The sequence below is a fragment of the Melanostigma gelatinosum genome, assembly GCF_949748355.1.
Source record: "Melanostigma gelatinosum genome assembly, chromosome: 6".
Taxonomy (NCBI): domain Eukaryota; kingdom Metazoa; phylum Chordata; class Actinopteri; order Perciformes; family Zoarcidae; genus Melanostigma; species Melanostigma gelatinosum.
The window spans coordinates 19,246,503-19,273,633 of NC_136639.1; the positions used below are offsets into that span (position 1 = coordinate 19,246,503).

At 41.9% G+C, this 27,131-nt stretch overlaps 1 protein-coding gene and 1 pseudogene across 2 annotated transcripts; both read right to left on the reverse strand.

The window, feature by feature from the left end:
• Positions 1–2,478: 2,478 nt before the first annotated feature.
• On the reverse strand, positions 2,479–8,764 carry LOC306778185 (eosinophil peroxidase-like). The gene is made up of 14 exons (XM_079269614.1): positions 8,625–8,764; positions 6,447–6,534; positions 6,138–6,313; positions 5,908–6,040; positions 5,537–5,666; positions 5,246–5,452; positions 4,788–5,148; positions 4,518–4,678; positions 4,170–4,428; positions 3,909–4,079; positions 3,540–3,777; positions 3,227–3,426; positions 3,089–3,115; positions 2,479–2,969 (listed from the first exon to the last, which is right to left on the reverse strand). Exons 1-13 carry the CDS (start codon positions 8,689–8,691, stop codon positions 3,105–3,107), a joined length of 2,202 nt encoding a protein of 733 aa, XP_079125740.1. The 5' UTR covers positions 8,692–8,764; the 3' UTR covers positions 2,479–2,969; positions 3,089–3,104.
• A 3,268-nt stretch (positions 8,765–12,032) lies between these two features.
• Positions 12,033–26,901, reverse strand: LOC306778183 (eosinophil peroxidase-like; annotated as a pseudogene). The gene is made up of 14 exons: positions 26,834–26,901; positions 24,680–24,767; positions 24,371–24,546; positions 15,384–15,516; positions 15,013–15,142; positions 14,722–14,928; positions 14,264–14,624; positions 13,994–14,154; positions 13,646–13,904; positions 13,385–13,555; positions 13,016–13,253; positions 12,703–12,902; positions 12,565–12,591; positions 12,033–12,445 (listed from the first exon to the last, which is right to left on the reverse strand). The product of its transcript is annotated as an eosinophil peroxidase-like (transcript).
• Between the last annotated feature and the right edge of the window lie 230 nt (positions 26,902–27,131).

Sequence of the window (27,131 nt, forward strand, 5' to 3'; positions counted from 1 at the left end):
CGAGCGCAAAGGTTTACCTGCTCGTTGCGCTAACTCCTCACACAGTTCAGCGAGAGACCGTTCAGAAATATTCTTTCAAATATGTGTGTGCAGAAAGTCTCCCTTTGTCAGAGGGCCAGATCGGATCAAAACAGTTCATCCGAGGGCCAGGAAGCTTGCAGTGAACCGCTGTCTCGAAGCATGAATGAGACCCTCTGCCGGGATAGAGCGTGGAGGAGGGGCCTTAGTGCCATGGGGGACCGATTGTTGAAATGGATGCTCTCATTGGTGTAAAGTGCATCCGTTGTTTGGACTTCTGCCAGACTCAGCATCCAACCAGTGACTCGTGCAGCAAACTTTTCACTCATCAAGTTGGACCAGGCTGACGATGACGGGAAAACGTACAATTTTACATTTGTTATAGCAGAAGCTGCTCGCATCTGTTAATAGTTTACGTACAGCTTTTAATTATGGTGAGCTTGGAATTACCGTTTCTCTTTGTGTGTGCGTGGGCGACGAGAGAGAGGGGGGACTTTTACAATCAATATTACTCACCCTCAGATGTGTGGACAAATGTTAGCAAAAGCTTAAATGTTTAATATTCGTTCATCTCTGAGTGTTTTATACTTGTTGACATGGGGGGGGGGGGGGGGTCCATTCTCCTTCACATGCTTCCCTGAATAGTCTGTACAGCAAATCCTGTTTGGTCTATTCATTCAAAGTCGAAATCTAACACAAGTGCGCTCTCGACATGCGCGTATTCAGTAGCTCGGCCGTCTGCTCCTTTGAACGCAGTGATTCCGCTGAGGAGGCATCGCATCAGCGTCAGCCGCAACAATGGCCGTCTGGTTGGTCCATCAATCTCCGCCAGCAGCAGACAAGGCTGCGCTCTGATTGGCGTTTGGACCTCTGCCTGACAGTGCCCGAAAAGAGTTCTTAATCAATACAAGAGAATGTCTTGTCAAAGTGGTCATGAAATCAGTTTAGAAATAACGCTGGTAAAAAAAAGAAGCTGCCTTCAAGCGTGATTTGGCAAGTTATAATCGAAACAACGATTGTCTGGATATAAGAGTGCTCATTTTGGATCTGACAAAGTTTCTTAATATTTGTATGATTTTCACCTTTAGAAGGCTCTTATAAGCTGTAATGAACCTAAAAAGTTGAATGCATGAAGCACATTTTTTGTCAATAAAAGCGCTGCATTTTACATGAATCACATTATTGTTTAAATAATTCTCAGTTCCAAAATGGGTATTTTTAGGCCCAACAAAACGAATATCATGTTATCATTGCTAGAGCAGTTCTTTCTTTTTTTTTTTGCACACAAAAAATAATTTCAGCTCCTGATCATCTGGCATTGAAAAGAAAAGGGGTTTTTTTCAAACCCTGCTTCTTTGCCCCTTACCGATACTATTGTCTCTGTGTAGAGTTTGTGCGCCTGGACAATGGAAGTAAATCTCCCCCCTTGGATCCCGCCTCAACCCACCATCTGCCAGTGCGAGACAAAGTCAGATGTTCCCCCAATTCTGAGAGCAGTCTTGGGGAATCCTGCTGCCGAGTCTCCGCCCTGTCGCCGTGTCCCTCACACACTTCCCCTGACATGATTGACAACTCTACTTAAGCTTGAAAAATCCGTATATGATGACACACTTTAATAAAATTCCTCTACTGAAATGCGGGGAGGTGCGCTCGTTAAAATGCGTTGCTTGTATCGATTTAATGGTTCTTCGACTGTCTCATCTCAAAAGAAGCACTATTACAGCCAGTGCACACACAGGATTATGTTTCAGTGCCTTGTTAAAAACCTCAGGTAATCGACTCAGAATGATTGCTTATGTGCAGGAAAGCAACGCTTCTGACGCTTCCTCCGCAAACTTAAAATGGGTCTAATCCAAGGAGGAAATATGAATTTAAAACATTGGACTTTACTGCACTGTAATTGGTCAGGGATGTGTGTGATGGTTATCATGCAGGCATACTTTGAGCTATATATAGATCTACATGTTGGGCGGTGGCAGCATGGTGGCAAACCATCAAAACACATTTTTAGTTGTCATAGTCAGTCAACAGGTTTCAGACGTCCTCGCCCTTCTGAACATTCTTCTCTTTATTTAGTTCCAAGCATCAACTTGTTTTGATTCGTTGCTTTCACTTATACAAAGTTTGAAGTGCATGTGTTTAAAGCACAGATTCACCTCTAAGGTGTATCAAGATCTGAATGATACCAGTATAAATAAGCTACATCTACAAATTGACGGTTAATTTATTAAAAAAACTATTAAATCCTCAAGATGAACAGAGCAGGACTTCAGTTCATCCAAAACCACAGGTTGGTAAGGCTTTCAAGATTTAAAAGATTGTATGTCAGGGCCATCTGCTGGTCTGGTGAGGAACATCATCAACTGTGGTTTTCTGGGTATGCACACTAAGGTGAGATCCACTGAAGGTGCTGTGTATCATCAAAAAAATCATTCAGAGGCAGTTGTTAATCTGTATAACAGTCATTTATTATTGTCAAACTAAAGGTGACTTTCACATGTACAGCCTGAAAAAACAGTGTTCCCAAAGAAATTGGTTACAAATGACAGCTATTGCGTTTGTATCTCATTTGAGGATTGCATGTTTGTAAATTGTACAATACGTTACAATTTTCAGAAATGAGGGAAAGACAATAAACTGAATAATTCAGAAGAAAAGTAGGAGAAAATATAATATCTTAAGTGAAGTAGTTTTCACATAATTTTGTACAGTAGTTCATTTTACAACAAAAGAATAAGAGTAGAATAAGCTATGCCCTTCATGTAACAATATAGTGCAGGTATCAGTGCATTAGAAATATCCCTTCATCCAATACAAAATCTTTTAAAACAGGAAAATAATGCTTTTTTTCAGCAAGGTTGACGACAACAAATGTATATTTTATGATGTTATTATGTTTTTAATTAAAGAGAAAAGGTCAAACCAGAATCATTTTTAGTCCTTTTTTAGTCCTGTATGAAAAAAAGACATACAATTAGAAAGTACAATTATATCAACAGGACATTCCCATTACAGTAATTTCAAGTAATACTTTTCAATTTAAATATTTATGGATGAGTTGTAGATTTACCTGTTGGTGCCTTGGGTCATTGTGGGTCTTGTGTTGGTAGAAAATGAAAATGAAAATCAGTATATTCAAAATATTCTAATGTCGGAAATGATTGTCTTGGTCAACTGTGTCAGATGGGATTTCAGGACATCAACTCACCATCCTCATTCCATGGACTGAGATCAAAGGCAGGGATCGTCTCACACTGGGTGTAACCGTAGCCACGAGGCCGGTACAGAAAGGGGTTTTCCGGTACTTCGGTGATACCAGTGTTGTCACAGATAATGCGAGCGAGCGAAGTTTCCCTCAGTGATTTCTTCTGGGCCTCAGTAAATACCCCATTATTCTCCCACCAAAGTCTGAAATTGGACAGTTTGGTAACGTCTATGAATCTCTCAATCTCTCATTCATGTATAGGTGCAGGTAACACAAATATCTCCACATCTTTAGCAATGTCAGTTAGGAAACATACCGGTCTCCCTGGCGGATCTGCTGGAACTGACGGGCAATCAGGCAAGCAAACAAAGGTCCCACTCTTCCTCCAGGGACAAACGGCTCAGCCACTCCTCCCAGCCACACATCAATGTTGTCGGGTGTTTGGTAGAGATCCAGCAGATTCTCGGCCATGTTTGTGTTGTTTAGCACTTCAGCCAACTCTTCCAGATTTTGTGGTTGTGTCAGCCCACACAACCCGCGCCATTTGTTGTAGCCTAAAAATAACATACAGGGTAAATATGCTGCCATGTTTTAGGAGTGTGATCTGTAATGCCTGCAAAATCCGAGATATATAAGTAAAATTGACTCTATATATAAAGAACACATATGAAGACCAAATAACTACCAGGGAGTCCATGGTCTCTTCCTCTCTGCATGTTGAGGGCAGCCAGATCCAGTGCCAACTCACTGGTGAATTTAAAGAGCCTGTCCCTCAGCTCATCAGACATCATGTGATCCTGTGTGTTCAGCTTGGCCGGACGACCCACCAGGCCCCTGATGATTGGGTCCACACCACCTAAGGAACATGAGAGATAATTTAATTTCAATCAACTGTATTCATTCTCTGCTTAGGGAACGACGAATAAGTTAAAGACCTTGGCATTACCTTCAAAGACGATCCTCCACGGTGTGAAGAAGGCTTTGTGCAGCAATGGGCTGGGGTAAACAGGGTGCTCCTCATACATCTCATTAAGACGAAACATTTTAGGCTGGACCATCAGGTGAGCGAATCGGTAGGCAGCTGTAGCGAACACATTGGAGATCGAGGGGTCCACGTGTTCATCATAACCAGGGTAGGTGGAAAGATGACTGGCAATGAAGTCTGGACCAACAATGTGACCTAAGTAGTCTCTGAAAGTGAGAACCTAACAGACAGAAAATACACTGAGTTGATTGAACCACGTGAAGACAAATCAATATTTCTGTAATCCATGCAGCTAAACGTGTCTCTAACCTGCGAATATCCTCCCATGATTTTACGTGCTTCTTGATAGAGTCTCTCTCCGTCCCAGTGAGTATTGACATGTGCCAGAAGATAAACCAGACGGTTGTGCTCACGCAGGAACAGTGTGTGTAAAGCGGTCAGACCAATTTGCTCATTGGACCGCTCGTCACCTTTATGGTCAGATAAAATGAGGACAAAAGTGCTGTCAGCCCTGTGCAATGCTTATGATGGATTTAACACTTTTAAGATTTGTACATCAGTGTTTATGCTGCTACTCACCAGCCACAAAGCAGGGCACCTCCTCTGCATCAGGGTCATCAGTCACGCTGGCTCGTGTGGCACACATGTTGGTGACCATGGTGGAGAAGGGCAGGAGCTCACGGCTGTAGTCAGTGTACTGTTTGTTAACTCTCATCCGGCCCTTATCTGAGGTGAGGTCTCGTAGGAAATTAGCTTTGTTGTCCTCTGCACCGTACACCTGACCTACATCAAGGAACGCTGTGATACTGTTCATCTGCTGACGGACGGTGCTTGCACCAAATATGTAGCCGGAGTTGCCAGAACCACAACCTGCTGCTGAGCGGGAGAAGGGCATGCACTTGTGTGTTTTATTGACAAAGCGAGGGTCGTCCTGGGGAACCTGTTTCGATGAAAATATACAGTTAATTAACATTCGTTGAGTGTGTGTGTTTTAGATGAATTCATGTCTTTTCTTGTGTAATGCAGCGAAGACTGACCTCAATGGGGAAGCAGGGCTCTGTGTTGTCACAGCTCTCCTCACAGTCAATCCCGTCATTGTACGAGCGGATCGAAGGAGAGTGAGGAGTGAAGCTCATGTCATGATCAGTCCACTGGCCGAAGATTGTTACCAAGTGACTGTAGATTGTGTCGCTCTCCACATCAGAGTTTGCTGTTTGCAGAATTCTGTTGGACACTTCTCTGACCTGAGAACAGGATGTGGACAATGAGCACCTTGATGAAAAGGACTTCCATGGTCAGTGAAGATGCTATCAAAGGAAGTATGTTACCAAGGGAAGAAGATGTCCGTTGATTTGGTGCGCAGGGTCCCAGCCTTTGGGCAGAGAGATTAGATCCTGATACTCCGCAGGGAGCCAGCGGGTGAAAGGCGTGTTGGCGGATCCCCAGCGGGTGTGTTCCCTACGCAAGTATAAAACAATTCCCTTACTGTGTTAATCTTCTCTGTTTTGAAGAGATCTTTCATGTCTCTTTGCATTTGTTGAATTTTACTGAGTAAAAGGAATACAGGGAAAAGGATAAGGGACAACTTGCAACAAAATTCCCAAGTCAAACCCAAAATCAGGGACATGATGACATTTTTCCTGAACTAAGAGATAGATGTGCAGTAATATAAAATGTTGCCATTGAATCGTTGCCTCACTTGTTGTTGCATGCGCTGCTTGCAGTGCGAAACTTGTCCAAATTGCCAATTGTTGTGCAAGTAGGGGGACGATGTCGGGGAGAGCAGCCAGTCAGATCAGAAATGAACTTCAGATCCTCCTCAGAGATCAGATCTAATTAACAGAGGCAAGAAATGAGCATCTCAGCTGCAACCGATTTACAAATGTTTGAAAGAAATTTCTGTGAAGCTGTAAACTAAAGGATAAACACCTGTGGCATTGATGGAGCGTTTTTGACGTCTTTGCAAAGACGTCTGGATCAGTTTAACGGCATTGTGCATGTAGTCAGCAGCACGCACAGCATTACGGGTTTGCCCAACAGGCTGCTTCAACAACCGCAGGATGTCTGACGGACTGACTGCATTCCTCCTCACACGCTCAACGCTCCTGTATTGTGTGGAGAGGTCACATTTATGATTTCAGTCAGAATGTCTTCAATAGCAATTTCATACACCTTTGTTGATCAACGTTTTGGTCAATCAAAGTAGGGAAGAATGTGTTCAGCAGGCTACACACTCACACTCTCCTGGAGTACTCATAGGCTGAGTCTACTGTGGCCTTGGCTTCAATCACAGCCCTTTCAATGGCACTCCTGCTCAAATGGGATTCTGAAAAAGAATAAAATACAATTTGTTTCATTCAGTGTGGCTTTGTGGCACAAGGCAGTAAAACTGCCTGTACCAAAGCACACTGTATATTATCCACCGGGCTTAATAATAATCAGCTTTATCCAAAAGTTTGGCGCGCTTGTCCTCACACAGCGTTGCCAACAGCAGCGTGAAAAAATACATCAAAACGTGCGGCCTGATCGGGAATAGTGTGCTATCTATTTTTCGGAGAGATTCGCCCAGCGGTTTCCCCGAAAATCCCAAAAAACAGAGCAAAATTTCTCCATTCACTTGAATGGGGTTGCGGCATGAAGTGAGCGAAAAAACACTTAACATTGGGCCCATATTGACGAGCCATACTTTAACGTAGAAACATGATTCAAAGTTTAAAATGTAGACAAAACGCTGCACTTTATTGAGCCAAATGGACATATTGATAGCAAGCACAGTTTTCATGAAGTCACCGATTAAGTTTCAGGAAAATTTTGGGTCTGTTTCAGATTTTATAATGGGTGTGTATTACGCAGCTCGTTAAGAGCTAGAGTGAGAGCATAACCGTCAGAGTGGAGCAGAGCAGGAAAATATTCTGTGATTTTTCCAAACAAATTGCTCCAGCTCCCACAATGTTTACTCTTTATACACCATTTTGGCCAAAAAGCTTGGAAATGTTGTGCTGTCGCACACAGATGTCTGTGGAATCCAACGGACTTACACATTTGGCTCAAAGAGCCACAGAGCGACATGAACTCCAACCAACTGCTCCATTAGACTCCATGTTAAACCTCACCACTAATTTCTCAAAGAACGCAGACGGTACCAGTTTTGCACATTGCGCTTGAGCTCACATTTTTAACACCACAAACATAAAAAACACATCTCCGCGTTTGCCAGAGTCTTATCTCTCTCGCGGTATCAATATTTTATTGATTAGTCTCATGGTTTTTGTATGAAGGGCATATGTTTGGCAGGTAGTTTTGTTGAAAATCACTGTTCACGCTCTCTTAAGTAGCCTCTAACACACAGGTGCTCCAATCACCAATATGTACCCAAGCACACAGGTGTTTATATGAGCTCATTAGTGATGTTGATAAACACACAGAGGCACTGAGACACACGCACACACACTCCTCTCCCTCTATCTCTCTGTCTGTCTCTCTCTGTGTGTGTGTTTCCTGATTCGAGTGACATTTACACACACCACACACAATAGGGAGAGACGAGGAAAGACATGGCAGAGCAGGACCATAGTTATGTAAGCTGTAAAAGATAAAACATAGGACAATCTCCAAAGGAGAAAGATTGCCAGAGAGATCAGAGTCTCTCTCTCTCTCTCTCTCTCTCTCTCTCTCTCTCTCACACATATATGACATGGAGATATTCAGTCAAAGGCATTGTTAGACCTCCTGTCTGTGTCTCTCTCTCTGTCCGTCTCTCTCTACACACATCCACACATGATATCCAAGGAAAGATCATTAGACCTCCTGTCTGCCTGTCTCACTCACTCACTCTGTCTCTCTCTCCTCTCTGTCTATCGTTATGTATGTCTCTCCCTCTCCCTCTCTGTGTCTCTCTCTATCATACAGTCATTCAGGTGTTAGATATTTTTAGAGGACTTTTCCCCTCTCACCCCCCCTCCCACCCTTTCAAAATAAAAGCCCCACAAATACAAGTTTCAATCCAAGAGTATGAATCTAAAATGCAGAAAAGAGAGTAGCGCTATCTCAATTGAACCTGAATGACAATACCGGTAACATTGGCGTGTGTATATATTGCGATATCTTCGGGCAGTAGAAGCCACACTGTCAAAATTTCTTTAGGAATTTTCTAGTTTATTTTCTTGTTCATACGTAATACTCATGTTTTTGTCCAGTGCATTTCTGAGATGATACTTTTTCATCCATACCACACAGTTACAGCATTTTACTAAATATATTTTGTCTCACAATGAACAAACAAACTCAAACATTTTGACTGAGATCTGATCAAATTGATACAAAACATAAGAGAGTAAAATGTAGTTGGAATCAAGCAAATAATGAATGCATTTAATGTGTAGCTATTCTAAGTGGGAGGATAGAGGTATTACTCACCAGCGTTCACCTGGCATTGCAAGCCCAGGTAAAGAACTACAGCCAGTAGGCACAGAAAGCGATTCATCTCTGTAAAAAAGACAGATATTCTCCAGTCAGTAAGGCATTGGTCAAATCACATCAAAGTAACCTTTGAAAAGTGAAAAGTCGTGTCCTGCGATTATTTCTAGATGCATGCAGTCCTTTTATTCGCTGGATGACGCGTCATTTAACGCCCATGTTTATCAGGAATGTTTCTCAGACAATGGATTATGTTTTTGTCTTCATAGTTCCGCATCTGCAGCAGGATTGCTGTCGAGCAACTTCAAGTGTTCCATTTATGGAAAATAGAGCAATGAGGAAGACTATATATCCTCTCACTGAAGATCAGTTGAGATCAGGCCAAAGTTTGTGTGACGATACGCTAATCTTGTTTTATCTAATCGTAAAGACAAAATTCAGGTCCGGCAGAGGAAGACGTTGCCAGGAATAATTAACAACGTTATTATTGGTTAGTGAGAAAGAGAAAATAATCTCTCACATAGTGACACATTTTGCTTTATAATTTATTGTTTCATTTTTGTCATGCATTTATGTCTTTCTTTGTAAATTCTTAAAATCTGTACGAAATAAAATGTAATCATTTCGGACTAAACTGCTGTGGCGCTATAGCCTGTTCTCTCAAATGTTATAAATATAGCTTTTGCATAACAAAACATTTAAATAACAGTTCTTTTTTAAACAGTTTTTTTGTTTTGTTTTTCATTTTAGCTTTTACCGCAGTTACGTGATTTTCGTCAACAGTTCTTGTTGCGGAGAATTTTTTTAAATAATTTAAATTCATTTTCTTTTTAAAAGAGCTCTGTGAATATTTTATGGTTCTAAAAAATATAAATAATGATGTCAGCCATTATAATAACAGGATACATTCTAATAATGCTAGCGTTTACGGGAAAGTCATTGTCAGAGAGTGCCAGTAACTTCCTGGAATAGAAACATCAATGGCATGACACTCGGGCATGAAAGTCCATTGCGTGCGAGGGAAACAAAAACATATTTCTGCACCAATTGTAAAGTATTTGGTGCCTAAGATCATTCGGTAATCAGCTAATGTAAAAATGGCGTGTGGGCCGATGGATATTCTGATAAAATTAAGAGGATTCCAGCTTTTTAAATGACGAAAACTTAAGTGTGCTTCTCTTATTGGATTCCAAACTAAAATGAGTGAAACATAAAAGCATTGTTTTATTTGTCCAAACTAATTCACTTTTTATATGTAGCCAGGCCCTTTATATGTTTCACAATTACCAAACAACCTGTTCTTTAATATTATTAAATGTATTACATTTATGCGCATATTCCACACGGGTGTCTTGGGTTTTAGCAATGTGTGACACACACACACACAAGTGCGAGTGTGCATGCGCAGTATTGTTTATGCAAATCAAAGTCAAACGGGGACACTGGAATAAAACAGCCATCGTTCGTTAGTGTTATTAGTGACATCTGTTCTTTTGACAAGTAAGAATGTCTCCTGTGAAAAGTCCTTTATGAGCCACAACCGATCCATCCATGTATAAACTCGTCTTTTTTTCCAATTTTCAATTAGATTTTAGCACATTTAAATTGAACCCAATCCGAGGGCAGATTGACAATTCAGATTGACAATTTGTGGGATGTGTTAGTAAACCAGACAGAGTGTTAGTAAGCCAGACAGAAATAGAACAAGGTGTGGTTGGCGGTGAGCCATAATGCTACGCCTTTTAAAAATGATTGACGATTGATGATTATTTAATGTGACGTGGCACCCGGAATTTCCCAACTTGTTTCCCCTATATATAGTAGTGCTTTCAAAAACAGGTCCATGCCCTTTTTGCAGGACCTATATGGTTCCATTTTATATGATCTAAACTAGTTTGGACCTTTGAGTCTTTGTGTAGATATTTGTGTACCTTTGTCAGTAAAAAAAATAACAAAAAGGTTAATTTGGCAGACACTTCAGTACGTTGTCTTTGGTTATGAAGTGTGTTTTGGCAACATTTTGTCGCAGTTATCAAGTGAAAAAAATTAATTTGTTGGCGAAGGGTGTGTGGGATATTAAAGAGTAATTATATAAGCACTCCCACCTATCGACTCAAATTCTAACAATTCAATTAAGTTCAAAGGGGCGTCAAGAGAAGATAGTAAATCTGTTGTGTTCACGTCAGTATATACGTAGGCTGATTGCAACCATGACGTTTCCTGATTAGGATAAGATTACCCTTTAACAGAACAAATTGTCAAAGAAACATCTCCAAAGTGATGTGTCCAGAACTTATGCAAATGACTCTGTTCCAACGCACTTGTATGTTATCCTCAGTATAAATATCAGAGACTCAGAGACAGCCCTCTGAGCAGCCTTGATATATATTCTGTATGTGAATCAACTCTGTTTCCTTCTTGCACGAATTAATGTCCTGTTTAATGATTTTTACATCGGCCTTGAGTTCAATTCAATTCAATTCAATTCAATTTATTTTTGTATAGCCCAAAATCACAAATTACAAATTTGCCTCAGAGGGCTTTACAATATGTACACATTTGACATCCTCTTGTCCCGGGACCCTCACATCGGAACAGGAAAAACTCCCCCAAAAAAACCCTAAAAATCTTTTATTGCAATGAAAAACCCAACTGCGTAGACTGTCAGAGCAACTGCTTAGTTTAAAGAGCAACATAGTCTACAGAAGGCTGACAGGACTTTTGACTAGGAGACCGCTATTAATGAAGCTTAAGCATAAATTCAGTCAGGAACACTATAACAAATAAAAACAGTGTTCCCAAAGAAATTGGTTACAAATGACAGCTATCGCGTTTGTGTCTTATTTGAGGATTGCATGTTTGTAAATTGTACAATACGTTACAATTTTCAGAAATGAGGGAAAGACAATAAACTGAATAATTCAAAAGAAAAGTAGGAGAAAATATAATATCTTAAGTGAAGTAGTTTTCACATAATGTTTTACAGTAGTTCATTTTACAACAAAAGAATAAGAGTAGAATAAGCTATGCCCTTCATGTAACAATATAGTGCAGGTATCAGTGCATTATAAATATCCCTTCATCCAATACAAAATCTTTTAAAACAGTAAAATAATGCTTTTTTTTCAGCAAGGTTCACGACAACAAATGTATATTTTATGATGTTATTTTGTTTTTAATTAAAGTCTCAGCATAGCTCTGCTCCTGAGAAAAGGTCAAACCAGAATCATTTTTAACACCTGTAGTGCATTGAATTCTTGTGCAAAGCAGGAAACTGCACTGAAAGTGTGATTATCTCATCCTATTGGCAGCAACTAAGAGGTATATTAGACTCAATAACTGGTCAAAACAGATTTCCGTTTGCAGCATTTTAGGGATGCTGCAGGTCAAAAGCTGTTTCAAGAGCTCCTACTCAGAGAACAGAAAATGCCCTGAGAAGAAACAGTCATGGGTCAAACCGTTGCCATCGTGGTTGGCCACCAGATAGACATTGTCTCCCTTGTTAAGCTTAATGTAGGTGTTGCCACTAGCTGTGAGGTAACCTGTCTTCCAGGTGGTGAATGAGTGCACGATCAAATTTTCGTTACGCATCAGATCTATACTGCCATCCTTTTGGAAGATGGTGCAGTGGAACTGGAATTCATACACGCCTGGATGCGGAGATGTAAACATCCCTGTCTTTGGGTTATAGCTGTTCTGTCCATTGTAGATGGCCTCACTGAAGTGGAGGGGCACTCCGGCTTGGGGTATGTCGTTGCCAAGTCGCATAGAGAAAGCCACTTGCTCAAAGGTGAAATGAGGTCCAGGAGGTCCATATGGTCCTGTATGAAAAAAAGACATGCAATTAGAAAGTACAATTATATCAACAGGACATTCCCATTACAGTAATTTCAAGTAATACTTTTCAATTTAAATATTTATGGATGAGTTGTAGATTTACCTGTTGGTGCCTTGGGTCCATGTGGGTCTTGTGTTGGTAGAAAATGAAAATGAAAATCAGTATATTCAAAATATTCTAATGTCGGAAATGATTGTCTTGGTCAACTGTGTCAGATGGGATTTCAGGACATCAACTCACCATCCTCATTCCATGGACTGAGATCAAAGGCAGGGATCGTCTCACACTGGGTGTAACCGTAGCCACGAGGCCGGTACAGAAAGGGGTTTTTCGGTACTTCGGTGATACCAGTGTTGTCACAGATAATGCGAGCGAGCGAAGTTTCCCTCAGTGATTTCTTCTGGGCCTCAGTAAATACCCCATTATTCTCCCACCAAAGTCTGAAATTGGACAGTTTGGTAACGTCTATGAATCTCTCAATCTCTCATTAATGTATAGGTGCAGGTAACACAAATATCTCCACATCTTTAGCAATGTCAGTTAGGAAACATACCGGTCTCCCTGGCGGATCCGCTGGAACTGACGGGCAATCAGGCAAGCAAACAAAGGTCCCACTCTTCCTCCAGGGACAAACGGCTCAGCCACTCCTCCCAGCCACACATCAATGTTGTCGGGTGTTTGGTAGAGATCCAGCAGATTCTCGGCCATGTTTGTGTTGTTTAGCACTTCAGCCAACTCTTCCAGATTTTGTGGTTGTGTCAGCCCACACAACCCGCGCCATTTGTTGTAGCCTAAAAATAACATACAGGGTAAATATGCTGCCATGTTTTAGGAGTGTGATCTGTAATGCCTGCAAAATCCGAGATATATAAGTAAAATTGACTCAATATATAAAGAACACATATGAAGACTAAATAACTACCAGGGAGTCCATGGTCTCTTCCTCTCTGCATGTTGAGGGCAGCCAGATCCAGTGCCAACTCACTGGTGAATTTAAAGAGCCTGTCCCTCAGCTCATCAGACATCATGTGATCCTGTGTGTTCAGCTTGGCCGGACGACCCACCAGGCCCCTGATGATTGGGTCCACACCACCTAAGGAACATGAGAGATAATTTAATTTCAATCAACTGTATTCATTCTCTGCTTAGGGAATGACGAATAAGTTAAAGACCTTGGCATTACCTTCAAAGACGATCCTCCACGGTGTGAAGAAGGCTTTGTGCAGCAATGGGCTGGGGTAAACAGGGTGCTCCTTGTACATCTCATTAAGACGAAACATTTTAGGCTGGACCATCAGGTGAGCGAATCGGTAGGCAGCTGTGGCGAACACATTGGAGATCGAGGGGTCCACGTGTTCATCATAACCAGGGTAGGTGGAAAGATGACTGGCAATGAAGTCTGGACCAACAATGTGACCTAAGAAGTCTCTGAAAGTGAGAACCTAACAGACAGAAAATACACTGAGTTGATTGAACCACGTGAAGACAAATCAATATTTCTGTAATCCATGCAGCTAAACGTGTCTCTAACCTGCGAATATCCTCCCATGATTTTACGTGCTTCTTGATAGAGTCTCTCTCCGTCCCAGTGAGTATTGACATGTGCCAGAAGATAAACCAGACGGTTGTGCTCACGCAGGAACAGTGTGTGTAAAGCGGTCAGACCAATTTGCTCATTGGTCCGCTCGTCACCTTTATGGTCAGATAAAATGAGGACAAAAGTGCTGTCAGCCCTGTGCAATGCTTGTGATGGATTTAACACTTTTAAAATTTGTACATCAGTGTTTATGCTGCTACTCACCAGCCACAAAGCAGGGCACCTCCTCTGCATCAGGGTCATCAGTCATGCTGGCTCGGGTGGCACACATGTTGGTGACCATGGTGGAGAAGGGCAGGAGCTCACGGCTGTAGTCAGTGTACTGTTTGTTAACTCTCATCCGGCCCTTATCTGAGGTGAGGTCTCGTAGGAAATTAGCTTTGTTGTCCTCTGCACCGTACACCTGACCTACATCAAGGAACGCTGTGATACCGTTCATCTGCTGACGGACGGTGCTTGCACCAAATATGTGGCCGGAGTTGCCAGAACCACAACCTGCTGCTGAGCGGGAGAAGGGCATGCACTTGTGGGTTTTATTGACAAAGCGAGGGTCGTCCTGGGGAACCTGTTTAGATGAAAATATACAGTTAATTAACATTCGGTGAGTGTGTGTGTTTTAGATGAATTCATGTCTTTTCTTGTGTAATGCAGCGAACACTGACCTCAATGGGGAAGCAGGGCTCTGTGTTGTCACAGCTCTTCTCACAGTCAATCCCGTCATTGTACGAGCGGATCGAAGGAGAGTGAGGAGTGAAGGTCATGTCATGATCAGTCCACTGGCCGAAGATTGTTACCAAGTGACTGTAGATTGTGTCGCTCTCCACATCAGAGTTTGTTGTTTGCATCAATCTGTTGGACACTTCTTTGACCTGAGAACAGGATGTGGACAATGAGCACCTTGGTGAAAAGGACTTCCATGGTCAGTGAAGATGCTATCAAAGGAAGTATGTTACCAAGGGAAGAAGATGTCCGTTGATTTGGTGCGCAGGGTCCCAGCCTTTGGGCAGAGAGATTAGATCCTGATACTCCGCAGGGAGCCAGCGGGTGAAAGGCGTGTTGGCGGATCCCCAGCGGGTGTTTTCCCTACGCAAGTATAAAACAATTCCCTTACTGTGTTAATCTTCTCTGTTTTGAAGAGATCTTTCATGTCTCTTTGCATTTGTTGAATTTTACTGAGTAAAAGGAATACAGGGAAAAGGATAAGGGACAACTTGCAACAAAATTCCCAAGTCAAACCCAAAATCAGGGACATGATGACATTTTTCCTGAACTAAGAGATAGATGTGCAGTAATATAAAATGTTGCCATTGAATCGTTGCCTCACTTGTTGTTGCATGCGCTGCTTGCAGTGCGAAACTTGTCCAAATTGCCAATTGTTGTGCAAGTAGGGGGACGATGTCGGGGAGAGCAGCCAGTCAGATCAGAAATTAACTTCAGATCCTCCTCAGAGATCAGATCTAATTAACAGAGGCAAGAAATGAGCATCTCAGCTGCAACCGATTTACAAATGTTTGAAAGAAATTTCTGTGAAGCTGTAAACTAAAGGATAAACACCTGTGGCATTGATGGAGCGTTTTTGACGTCTTTGCAAAGACGTCTGGATCAGTTTAACGGCATTGTGCATGTAGTCAGCAGCAGGGTTTGCCCAACAGGCTGCTTCAACAACCGCAGGATGTCTGACGGACTGACTGCATTCCTCCTCACGCGCTCAATGCTCCTGTATTGTGTGGAGAGGTCACATTTATGATTTCAGTCAGAATGTCTTCAATAGCAATTTCATACACCTTTGTTGATCAACGTTTTGGTCAATCAAAGTAGGGAAGAATGTGTTCAGCAGGCTACACACTCACACTCTCCTGGAGTACTCATAGGCTGAGTCTACTGTGGCCTTGGCTTCAATCACAGCCCTTTCAATGGCACTCCTGCTCAAATGGGATTCTGAAAAAGAATAAAATACAATTTGTTTCATTCAGTGTGGCTTTGTGGCACAAGGCAGTAAAACTGCCTGTACCAAAGCACACTGTATATTATCCACCGGGCTTAATAATAATCAGCTTTATCCAAAAGTTTGGCGCGCTTGTCCTCACACAGCGTTGCCAAAGCGGCGTGAAAAAATACATCAAAACGTGCGGCCTGATGGGAATAGTGTGCTATCTATTTTTCGGAGAGATTCGCCCAGTGGTTTCCCCGAAAATCCCCAAAAACAGAGCAAAATTTCTCCATTCACTTGAATGGGGTTGCGGCATGAAGAGAGCGAAAAAACACTTAACATTGGGCCCATATTGACGAGCCAGTGGAGCAGAGCAGGAAAATATTCTGTGATTTTTCCAAACAAATTGCTCCAGCTCCCACAATGTTTACTCTTTATACACCATTTTGGCCAAAAAGCTTGGAAATGTTGTGCTGTCGCACACAGATGTCTGTGGAATCCAACGGACTTACACATTTGGCTCAAAGAGCCACAGAGCGACATGAACTCCAACCAACTGCTCCATTAGACTCCATGTTAAACCTCACCACCAAATATTGTTGAAACTATGTTTTAGGTTGAAAACTGAAAAGTCGAAAATAAAATCAACACTTTTTGACTTTGGGACTGATGGTGGAGCATCTTGGTAAAAAATACTGACAGTAAGTGTATATAGACTACTGAATTTAAATAACTTTAAAATGCAGGCATAGTCTGCAGGTGTGTTTCTCTGTCAATTAATTCTAATTGGCAATTTATTCTTTTCAGATGAATCAAAACTTGAGTAGTTATTTCGTGATTGTTTTTTAACGTTTCGTTTAAAAAACAGAAATGCCCATTATAAGTGTTTTAGTTGTTTTTTGTTTGTTTTTTGTTTTTTTGTAGGGGATACAATATTACAATCGAGTTATTTATAATTAGGCTACATTTTAACGTTAAATAAAATACTGCATGCTATCAAATAACCTAAATACAGTTCATGAAGCGCCATTGTTGGATCACTTAATTACTATTGATATGCCTATTCTATGGTTACTCAGACTTATGTGTTATACTAATTAACTTGTTCTATTTTCTTGAAATCTCTGTTGCCGCTTTTCTGACTTAAAACTGATTTCTAAACTGTGGACACAATCGGAGAGCACTGATGTGTGTGTTTGTGTTGGTAAAAAAAATATATATATATGAAGATGGTTATTGAACATGTTGGGGAATGTGGAAGACAAAAATGATTCAACAACCAAAACAACGTTTACTTCTACGGATGAAACCCATAAATAGAGCGCGTGTCCGCTGAGGATACAAAGTGTTTCAGCTCCATGAACTAAAATAGCTGATTTAGGAAATTCAGCTTTAGTCACAGGTTTTCAGAAATGATCTGAAATTGAATTGTGTGAATTAAGTATGTAAATTGAACTTTTACACTCGAGTAAATTATCTGAACAGTTACTCCTTGTGTGTGACATTATGTTTAAGTCTATATCGTTCTGATTATTAGTTTTACGTTTTGGCAATATGGGCCTTCTTTGTTTCTGCGCACATAACGTCTTATTACTTTAAAAACTACTACAATAATATAGAGTATAGTTACGCCATAATTAAATACGTTTTATGAGTTGGGGGCAAACCGTTTTGAAGGGGGCTCCTGTCATCTTTTGCAACAAGTAGTTTGCAAGGACTGATTTTGAAAATAAATACGGTGACGTTGATAACTGAACGCAACTGTTGAAAATAAGTGGTGAGAAGTTGATTGATGTCAGTAGATCAGCTGGCTTTGTACTGTACCTTTGCGCCGCTACGTTCGCATCCACAACCCCGACATTACGCACCCACGACCGGACCGGATCCATCTCCTCTGCAAGACTTCTCTCTTTTAATCCGCTCACTTCTCGCATCAGATGCTCCTGGATCCCGAACATTTAAGCCAACGTCCTGCGCGTGTCGGTGCACTTTTTTTGAACTTAAGAAAAAATAAACTGAGCTGGAGAGCTAAAGCACTTTGGCAAACAACAGAAGGTCCACCCAAGGCTCTGCGCTCCTCCACAGCTTTGGAACAAGTGACCGACGCTGTGTGATGATGTTTCAGAAGGCGCCCGCAGTTAAAAATCCACGCACACTTTCTTTCAAGGCTGAAACGACGCTAACAGATATATTCCCACACTAATTGCAAGCATTGTCCAAGCGCAAATCTCCAGCGTCAGTTCGAGCGCAAAGGTTTACCTGCTCGTTGCGCTAACTCCTCACACAGTTCAGCGAGAGACCGTTCAGAAATATTCTTTCAAATATGTGTGTGCAGAAAGTCTCCCTTTGTCAGAGGGCCAGATCGGATCAAAACAGTTCATCCGAGGGCCAGGAAGCTTGCAGTGAACCGCTGTCTCGAAGCATGAATGAGACCCTCTGCCGGGATAGAGCGTGGAGGAGGGGCCTTAGTGCCATGGGGGACCGATTGTTGAAATGGATGCTCTCATTGGTGTAAAGTGCATCCGTTGTTTGGACTTCTGCCAGACTCAGCATCCAACCAGTGACTCGTGCAGCAAACTTTTCACTCATCAAGTTGGACCAGGCTGACGATGACGGGAAAACGTACAATTTTACATTTGTTATAGCAGAAGCTGCTCGCATCTGTTAATAGTTTACGTACAGCTTTTAATTATGGTGAGCTTGGAATTACCGTTTCTCTTTGTGTGTGCGTGGGCGACGAGAGAGAGGGGGGACTTTTACAATCAATATTACTCACCCTCAGATGTGTGGACAAATGTTAGCAAAAGCTTAAATGTTTAATATTCGTTCATCTCTGAGTGTTTTATACTTGTTGACATGGGGGGGGGGGGGGGGTCCATTCTCCTTCACATGCTTCCCTGAATAGTCTGTACAGCAAATCCTGTTTGGTCTATTCATTCAAAGTCGAAATCTAACACAAGTGCGCTCTCGACATGCGCGTATTCAGTAGCTCGGCCGTCTGCTCCTTTGAACGCAGTGATTCCGCTGAGGAGGCATCGCATCAGCGTCAGCCGCAACAATGGCCGTCTGGTTGGTCCATCAATCTCCGCCAGCAGCAGACAAGGCTGCGCTCTGATTGGCGTTTGGACCTCTGCCTGACAGTGCCCGAAAAGAGTTCTTAATCAATACAAGAGAATGTCTTGTCAAAGTGGTCATGAAATCAGTTTAGAAATAACGCTGGTAAAAAAAAAGAAGCTGCCTTCAAGCGTGATTTGGCAAGTTATAATCGAAACAACGATTGTCTGGATATAAGAGTGCTCATTTTGTATCTGACAAAGTTTCTTAACATTTGTATGATTTTCACCTTTAGAAGGCTCTTATAAGCTGTAACGAACCTAAAAAGTTGAATGCATGAAGCACATTTTTTGTCAATAAAAGCGCTGCATTTTACATGAATCACATTATTGTTTAAATAATTCTCAGTTCCAAAATGGGTATTTTTAGGCCCAACAAAACGAATATCATGTTATCATTGCTAGAGCAGTTCTTTCTTCTTTTTTTTTGCACACAAAAAATAATTTCAGCTCCTGATCATCTGGCATTGAAAAGAAAAGGTTTTTTTTTCAAACCCTGCTTCTTTGCCCCTTACCGATACTATTGTCTCTGTGTAGAGTTTGTGCGCCTGGACAATGGAAGTAAATCTCCCCCCTTGGATCCCGCCTCAACCCACCATCTGCCAGTGCGAGACAAAGTCAGATGTTCCCCCAATTCTGAGAGCAGTCTTGGGGAATCCTGCTGCCGAGTCTCCGCCCTGTCGCCGTGTCCCTCACACACTTCCCCTGACATGATTGACAGCTCTACTTAAGCTTGAAAAATCCGTATATGATGACACACTTTAATAAAATTCCTCTACTGAAATGCGGGGAGGTGCGCTCGTTAAAATGCGTTGCTTGTATCGATTTAATGGTTCTTCGACTGTCTCATCTCAAAAGAAGCACTATTACAGCCAGTGCACACACAGGATTATGTTTCAGTGCCTTGTTAAAAACCTCAGGTAATCGACTCAGAATGATTGCTTATGTGCAGGAAAGCAACGCTTCTGACGCTTCCTCCGCAAACTTAAAATGGGTCTAATCCAAGGAGGAAATATTAATTTAAAACATTGGACTTTACTGCACTGTAATTGGTCAGGGATGTGTGTGATGGTTATCATGCAGGCATACTTTGAGCTATATATAGATCTACATGTTGGGCGGTGGCAGCATGGTGGCAAACCATCAAAACACATTTTTAGTTGTCATAGTCAGTCAACAGGTTTCAGACGTCCTCGCCCTTCTGAACATTCTTCTCTTTATTTAGTTCCAAGCATCAACTTGTTTTGATTCGTTGCTTTCACTTATACAAAGTTTGAAGTGCATGTGTTTAAAGCACAGATTCACCTCTAAGGTTTATCAAGATCTGAATGATACCAGTATAAATAAGCTACATCTACAAATTGACGGTTAATTTACTTAAAAAACTATTAAATCCTCAAGATGAACAGAGCAGGACTTCAGTTCATCCAAAACCACAGGTTGGTAAGGCTTTCAAGACTTAAAAGATTGTATGTCAGGGCCATCTGCTGGTCTGGTGAGGAACATCATCAACTGTGGTTTTCTGGGTATGCACACTAAGGTGAGATCCACTGAAGGTGCTGTGTATCATCAAAAAAATCATTCAGAGGCAGTTGTTAATCTGTATAACAGTCATTTATTATTGTCAAACTAAAGGTGACTTTCACATGTACAGCCTGAAAAAACAGTGTTCCCAAAGAAATTGGTTACAAATGACAGCTATTGCGTTTGTATCTCATTTGAGGATTGCATGTTTGTAAATTGTACAATACGTTACAATTTTCAGAAATGAGGGAAAGACAATAAACTGAATAATTCAGAAGAAAAGTAGGAGAAAATATAATATCTTAAGTGAAGTAGTTTTCACATAATTTTGTACAGTAGTTCATTTTACAACAAAAGAATAAGAGTAGAATAAGCTATGCCCTTCATGTAACAATATAGTGCAGGTATCAGTGCATTAGAAATATCCCTTCATCCAATACAAAATCTTTTAAAACAGGAAAATAATGCTTTTTTTCAGCAAGGTTGACGACAACAAATGTATATTTTATGATGTTATTATGTTTTTAATTAAAGAGAAAAGGTCAAACCAGAATCATTTTTAGTCCTTTTTTAGTCCTGTATGAAAAAAAGACATACAATTAGAAAGTACAATTATATCAACAGGACATTCCCATTACAGTAATTTCAAGTAATACTTTTCAATTTAAATATTTATGGATGAGTTGTAGATTTACCTGTTGGTGCCTTGGGTCATTGTGGGTCTTGTGTTGGTAGAAAATGAAAATGAAAATCAGTATATTCAAAATATTCTAATGTCGGAAATGATTGTCTTGGTCAACTGTGTCAGATGGGATTTCAGGACATCAACTCACCATCCTCATTCCATGGACTGAGATCAAAGGCAGGGATCGTCTCACACTGGGTGTAACCGTAGCCACGAGGCCGGTACAGAAAGGGGTTTTCCGGTACTTCGGTGATACCAGTGTTGTCACAGATAATGCGAGCGAGCGAAGTTTCCCTCAGTGATTTCTTCTGGGCCTCAGTAAATACCCCATTATTCTCCCACCAAAGTCTGAAATTGGACAGTTTGGTAACGTCTATGAATCTCTCAATCTCTCATTCATGTATAGGTGCAGGTAACACAAATATCTCCACATCTTTAGCAATGTCAGTTAGGAAACATACCGGTCTCCCTGGCGGATCCGCTGGAACTGACGGGCAATCAGGCAAGCAAACAAAGGTCCCACTCTTCCTCCAGGGACAAACGGCTCAGCCACTCCTCCCAGCCACACATCAATGTTGTCGGGTGTTTGGTAGAGATCCAGCAGATTCTCGGCCATGTTTGTGTTGTTTAGCACTTCAGCCAACTCTTCCAGATTTTGTGGTTGTGTCAGCCCACACAACCCGCGCCATTTGTTGTAGCCTAAAAATAACATACAGGGTAAATATGCTGCCATGTTTTAGGAGTGTGATCTGTAATGCCTGCAAAATCCGAGATATATAAGTAAAATTGACTCTATATATAAAGAACACATATGAAGACCAAATAACTACCAGGGAGTCCATGGTCTCTTCCTCTCTGCATGTTGAGGGCAGCCAGATCCAGTGCCAACTCACTGGTGAATTTAAAGAGCCTGTCCCTCAGCTCATCAGACATCATGTGATCCTGTGTGTTCAGCTTGGCCGGACGACCCACCAGGCCCCTGATGATTGGGTCCACACCACCTAAGGAACATGAGAGATAATTTAATTTCAATCAACTGTATTCATTCTCTGCTTAGGGAACGACGAATAAGTTAAAGACCTTGGCATTACCTTCAAAGACGATCCTCCACGGTGTGAAGAAGGCTTTGTGCAGCAATGGGCTGGGGTAAACAGGGTGCTCCTCATACATCTCATTAAGACGAAACATTTTAGGCTGGACCATCAGGTGAGCGAATCGGTAGGCAGCTGTAGCGAACACATTGGAGATCGAGGGGTCCACGTGTTCATCATAACCAGGGTAGGTGGAAAGATGACTGGCAATGAAGTCTGGACCAACAATGTGACCTAAGTAGTCTCTGAAAGTGAGAACCTAACAGACAGAAAATACACTGAGTTGATTGAACCACGTGAAGACAAATCAATATTTCTGTAATCCATGCAGCTAAACGTGTCTCTAACCTGCGAATATCCTCCCATGATTTTACGTGCTTCTTGATAGAGTCTCTCTCCGTCCCAGTGAGTATTGACATGTGCCAGAAGATAAACCAGACGGTTGTGCTCACGCAGGAACAGTGTGTGTAAAGCGGTCAGACCAATTTGCTCATTGGACCGCTCGTCACCTTTATGGTCAGATAAAATGAGGACAAAAGTGCTGTCAGCCCTGTGCAATGCTTATGATGGATTTAACACTTTTAAGATTTGTACATCAGTGTTTATGCTGCTACTCACCAGCCACAAAGCAGGGCACCTCCTCTGCATCAGGGTCATCAGTCACGCTGGCTCGTGTGGCACACATGTTGGTGACCATGGTGGAGAAGGGCAGGAGCTCACGGCTGTAGTCAGTGTACTGTTTGTTAACTCTCATCCGGCCCTTATCTGAGGTGAGGTCTCGTAGGAAATTAGCTTTGTTGTCCTCTGCACCGTACACCTGACCTACATCAAGGAACGCTGTGATACTGTTCATCTGCTGACGGACGGTGCTTGCACCAAATATGTAGCCGGAGTTGCCAGAACCACAACCTGCTGCTGAGCGGGAGAAGGGCATGCACTTGTGTGTTTTATTGACAAAGCGAGGGTCGTCCTGGGGAACCTGTTTCGATGAAAATATACAGTTAATTAACATTCGTTGAGTGTGTGTGTTTTAGATGAATTCATGTCTTTTCTTGTGTAATGCAGCGAACACTGACCTCAATGGGGAAGCAGGGCTCTGTGTTGTCACAGCTCTCCTCACAGTCAATCCCGTCATTGTACGAGCGGATCGAAGGAGAGTGAGGAGTGAAGCTCATGTCATGATCAGTCCACTGGCCGAAGATTGTTACCAAGTGACTGTAGATTGTGTCGCTCTCCACATCAGAGTTTGCTGTTTGCAGAATTCTGTTGGACACTTCTCTGACCTGAGAACAGGATGTGGACAATGAGCACCTTGGTGAAAAGGACTTCCATGGTCAGTGAAGATGCTATCAAAGGAAGTATGTTACCAAGGGAAGAAGATGTCCGTTGATTTGGTGCGCAGGGTCCCAGCCTTTGGGCAGAGAGATTAGATCCTGATACTCCGCAGGGAGCCAGCGGGTGAAAGGCGTGTTGGCGGATCCCCAGCGGGTGTTTTCCCTACGCAAGTATAAAACAATTCCCTTACTGTGTTAATCTTCTCTGTTTTGAAGAGATCTTTCATGTCTCTTTGCATTTGTTGAATTTTACTGAGTAAAAGGAATACAGGGAAAAGGATAAGGGACAACTTGCAACAAAATTCCCAAGTCAAACCCAAAATCAGGGACATGATGACATTTTTCCTGAACTAAGAGATAGATGTGCAGTAATATAAAATGTTGCCATTGAATCGTTGCCTCACTTGTTGTTGCATGCGCTGCTTGCAGTGCGAAACTTGTCCAAATTGCCAATTGTTGTGCAAGTAGGGGGACGATGTCGGGGAGAGCAGCCAGTCAGATCAGAAATGAACTTCAGATCCTCCTCAGAGATCAGATCTAATTAACAGAGGCAAGAAATGAGCATCTCAGCTGCAACCGATTTACAAATGTTTGAAAGAAATTTCTGTGAAGCTGTAAACTAAAGGATAAACACCTGTGGCATTGATGGAGCGTTTTTGACGTCTTTGCAAAGACGTCTGGATCAGTTTAACGGCATTGTGCATGTAGTCAGCAGCACGCACAGCATTACGGGTTTGCCCAACAGGCTGCTTCAACAACCGCAGGATGTCTGACGGACTGACTGCATTCCTCCTCACGCGCTCAACGCTCCTGTATTGTGTGGAGAGGTCACATTTATGATTTCAGTCAGAATGTCTTCAATAGCAATTTCATACACCTTTGTTGATCAACGTTTTGGTCAATCAAAGTAGGGAAGAATGTGTTCAGCAGGCTACACACTCACACTCTCCTGGAGTACTCATAGGCTGAGTCTACTGTGGCCTTGGCTTCAATCACAGCCCTTTCAATGGCACTCCTGCTCAAATGGGATTCTGAAAAAGAATAAAATACAATTTGTTTCATTCAGTGTGGCTTTGTGGCACAAGGCAGTAAAACTGCCTGTACCAAAGCACACTGTATATTATCCACCGGGCTTAATAATAATCAGCTTTATCCAAAAGTTTGGCGCGCTTGTCCTCACACAGCGTTGCCAACAGCGGCGTGAAAAAATACATCAAAACGTGCGGCCTGATCGGGAATAGTGTGCTATCTATTTTTCGGAGAGATTCGCCCAGCGGTTTCCCCGAAAATCCCAAAAAACAGAGCAAAATTTCTCCATTCACTTGAATGGGGTTGCGGCATGAAGTGAGCGAAAAAACACTTAACATTGGGCCCATATTGACGAGCCATACTTTAACGTAGAAACATGATTCAAAGTTTAAAATGTAGACAAAACGCTGCACTTTATTGAGCCAAATGGACATATTGATAGCAAGCACAGTTTTCATGAAGTCACCGATTAAGTTTCAGGAAAATTTTGGGTCTGTTTCAGATTTTATAATGGGTGTGTATTACGCAGCTCGTTAAGAGCTAGAGTGAGAGCATAACCGTCAGAGTGGAGCAGAGCAGGAAAATATTCTGTGATTTTTCCAAACAAATTGCTCCAGCTCCCACAATGTTTACTCTTTATACACCATTTTGGCCAAAAAGCTTGGAAATGTTGTGCTGTCGCACACAGATGTCTGTGGAATCCAACGGACTTACACATTTGGCTCAAAGAGCCACAGAGCGACATGAACTCCAACCAACTGCTCCATTAGACTCCATGTTAAACCTCACCACTAATTTCTCAAAGAACGCAGACGGTACCAGTTTTGCACATTGCGCTTGAGCTCACATTTTTAACACCACAAACATAAAAAACACATCTCCGCGTTTGCCAGAGTCTTATCTCTCTCGCGGTATCAATATTTTATTGATTAGTCTCATGGTTTTTGTATGAAGGGCATATGTTTGGCAGGTAGTTTTGTTGAAAATCACTGTTCACGCTCTCTTAAGTAGCCTCTAACACACAGGTGCTCCAATCACCAATATGTACCCAAGCACACAGGTGTTTATATGAGCTCATTAGTGATGTTGATAAACACACAGAGGCACTGAGACACACGCACACACACTCCTCTCCCTCTATCTCTCTGTCTGTCTCTCTCTGTGTGTGTGTTTCCTGATTCGAGTGACATTTACACACACCACACACAATAGGGAGAGACGAGGAAAGACATGGCAGAGCAGGACCATAGTTATGTAAGCTGTAAAAGATAAAACATAGGACAATCTCCAAAGGAGAAAGATTGCCAGAGAGATCAGAGTCTCTCTCTCTCTCTCTCACACATATATGACATGGAGATATTCAGTCAAAGGCATTGTTAGACCTCCTGTCTGTGTCTCTCTCTCTGTCTGTCTCTCTCTACACACATCCACACATGATATCCAAGGAAAGATCATTAGACCTCCTGTCTGCCTGTCTCACTCACTCACTCTGTCTCTCTCGCCTCTCTGTCTATCGTTATGTATGTCTCTCTCTCTCCCTCTCTGTGTCTCTCTCTATCATACAGTCATTCAGGTCTTAGATATTTTTAGAGGACTTTTCCCCTCTCACCCCCCCTCCCACCCTTTCAAAATAAAAGCCCCACAAATACAAGTTTCAATCCAAGAGTATGAATCTAAAATGCAGAAAAGAGAGTAGCGCTATCTCAATTGAACCTGAATGACACTACCGGTAACATTGGCATGTGTATATATTGCGATATCTTCGGGCAGTAGAAGCCACACTGTCAAAATTTCTTTAGGAATTTTCTAGTTTATTTTCTTGTTCATACGTAATACTCATGTTTTTGTCCAGTGCATTTCTGCGATGATACTTTTTCATCCATACCACACAGTTACAGCATTTTACTAAATATATTTTGTCTCACAACGAACAAACAAACTCAAACATTTTGACTGAGATCTGATCAAATTGATACAAAACATAAGAGAGTAAAATGTAGTTGGAATCAAGCAAATAATGAATGCATTTAATGTGTAGCTATTCTAAGCGGGAGGATAGAGGTATTACTCAGCGTTCACCTGGCATTGCAAGCCCAGGTAAAGAACTACAGCCAGTAGGCACAGAAAGCGATTCATCTCTGTAAAAAAGACAGATATTCTCCAGTCAGTAAGGCATTAGTCAAATCACATCAAAGTAACCTTTGAAAAGTGAAAAGTCGTGTCCTGCGATTATTTCTAGATGCATGCAGTCCTTTTATTCGCTGGATGACGCGTCATTTAACGCCCATGTTTATCAGGAATGTTTCTCAGACAATGGATTATGTTTTTGTCTTCCTAGTTCCGCATCTGCAGCAGGATTGCTGTCG

Excerpts from the sequence above, each read along its gene's own strand:
- LOC306778185 (XM_079269614.1), bottom strand. The coding sequence starts at position 8,691 with ATGAATCGCTTTCTGTGCCTACTGGCTGTAGTTCTTTACCTGGGCTTG. Across the intron at positions 6,535-8,624 it reads GCAATGCCAGGTGAACGCTG|AATCCCATTTGAGCAGGAGT; the intron begins GTGAGTAATACC and ends ATTCTTTTTCAG. Across the intron at positions 5,667-5,907 it reads AGCAGCGCATGCAACAACAA|GGAACACACCCGCTGGGGAT; the intron begins GTGAGGCAACGA and ends ATACTTGCGTAG.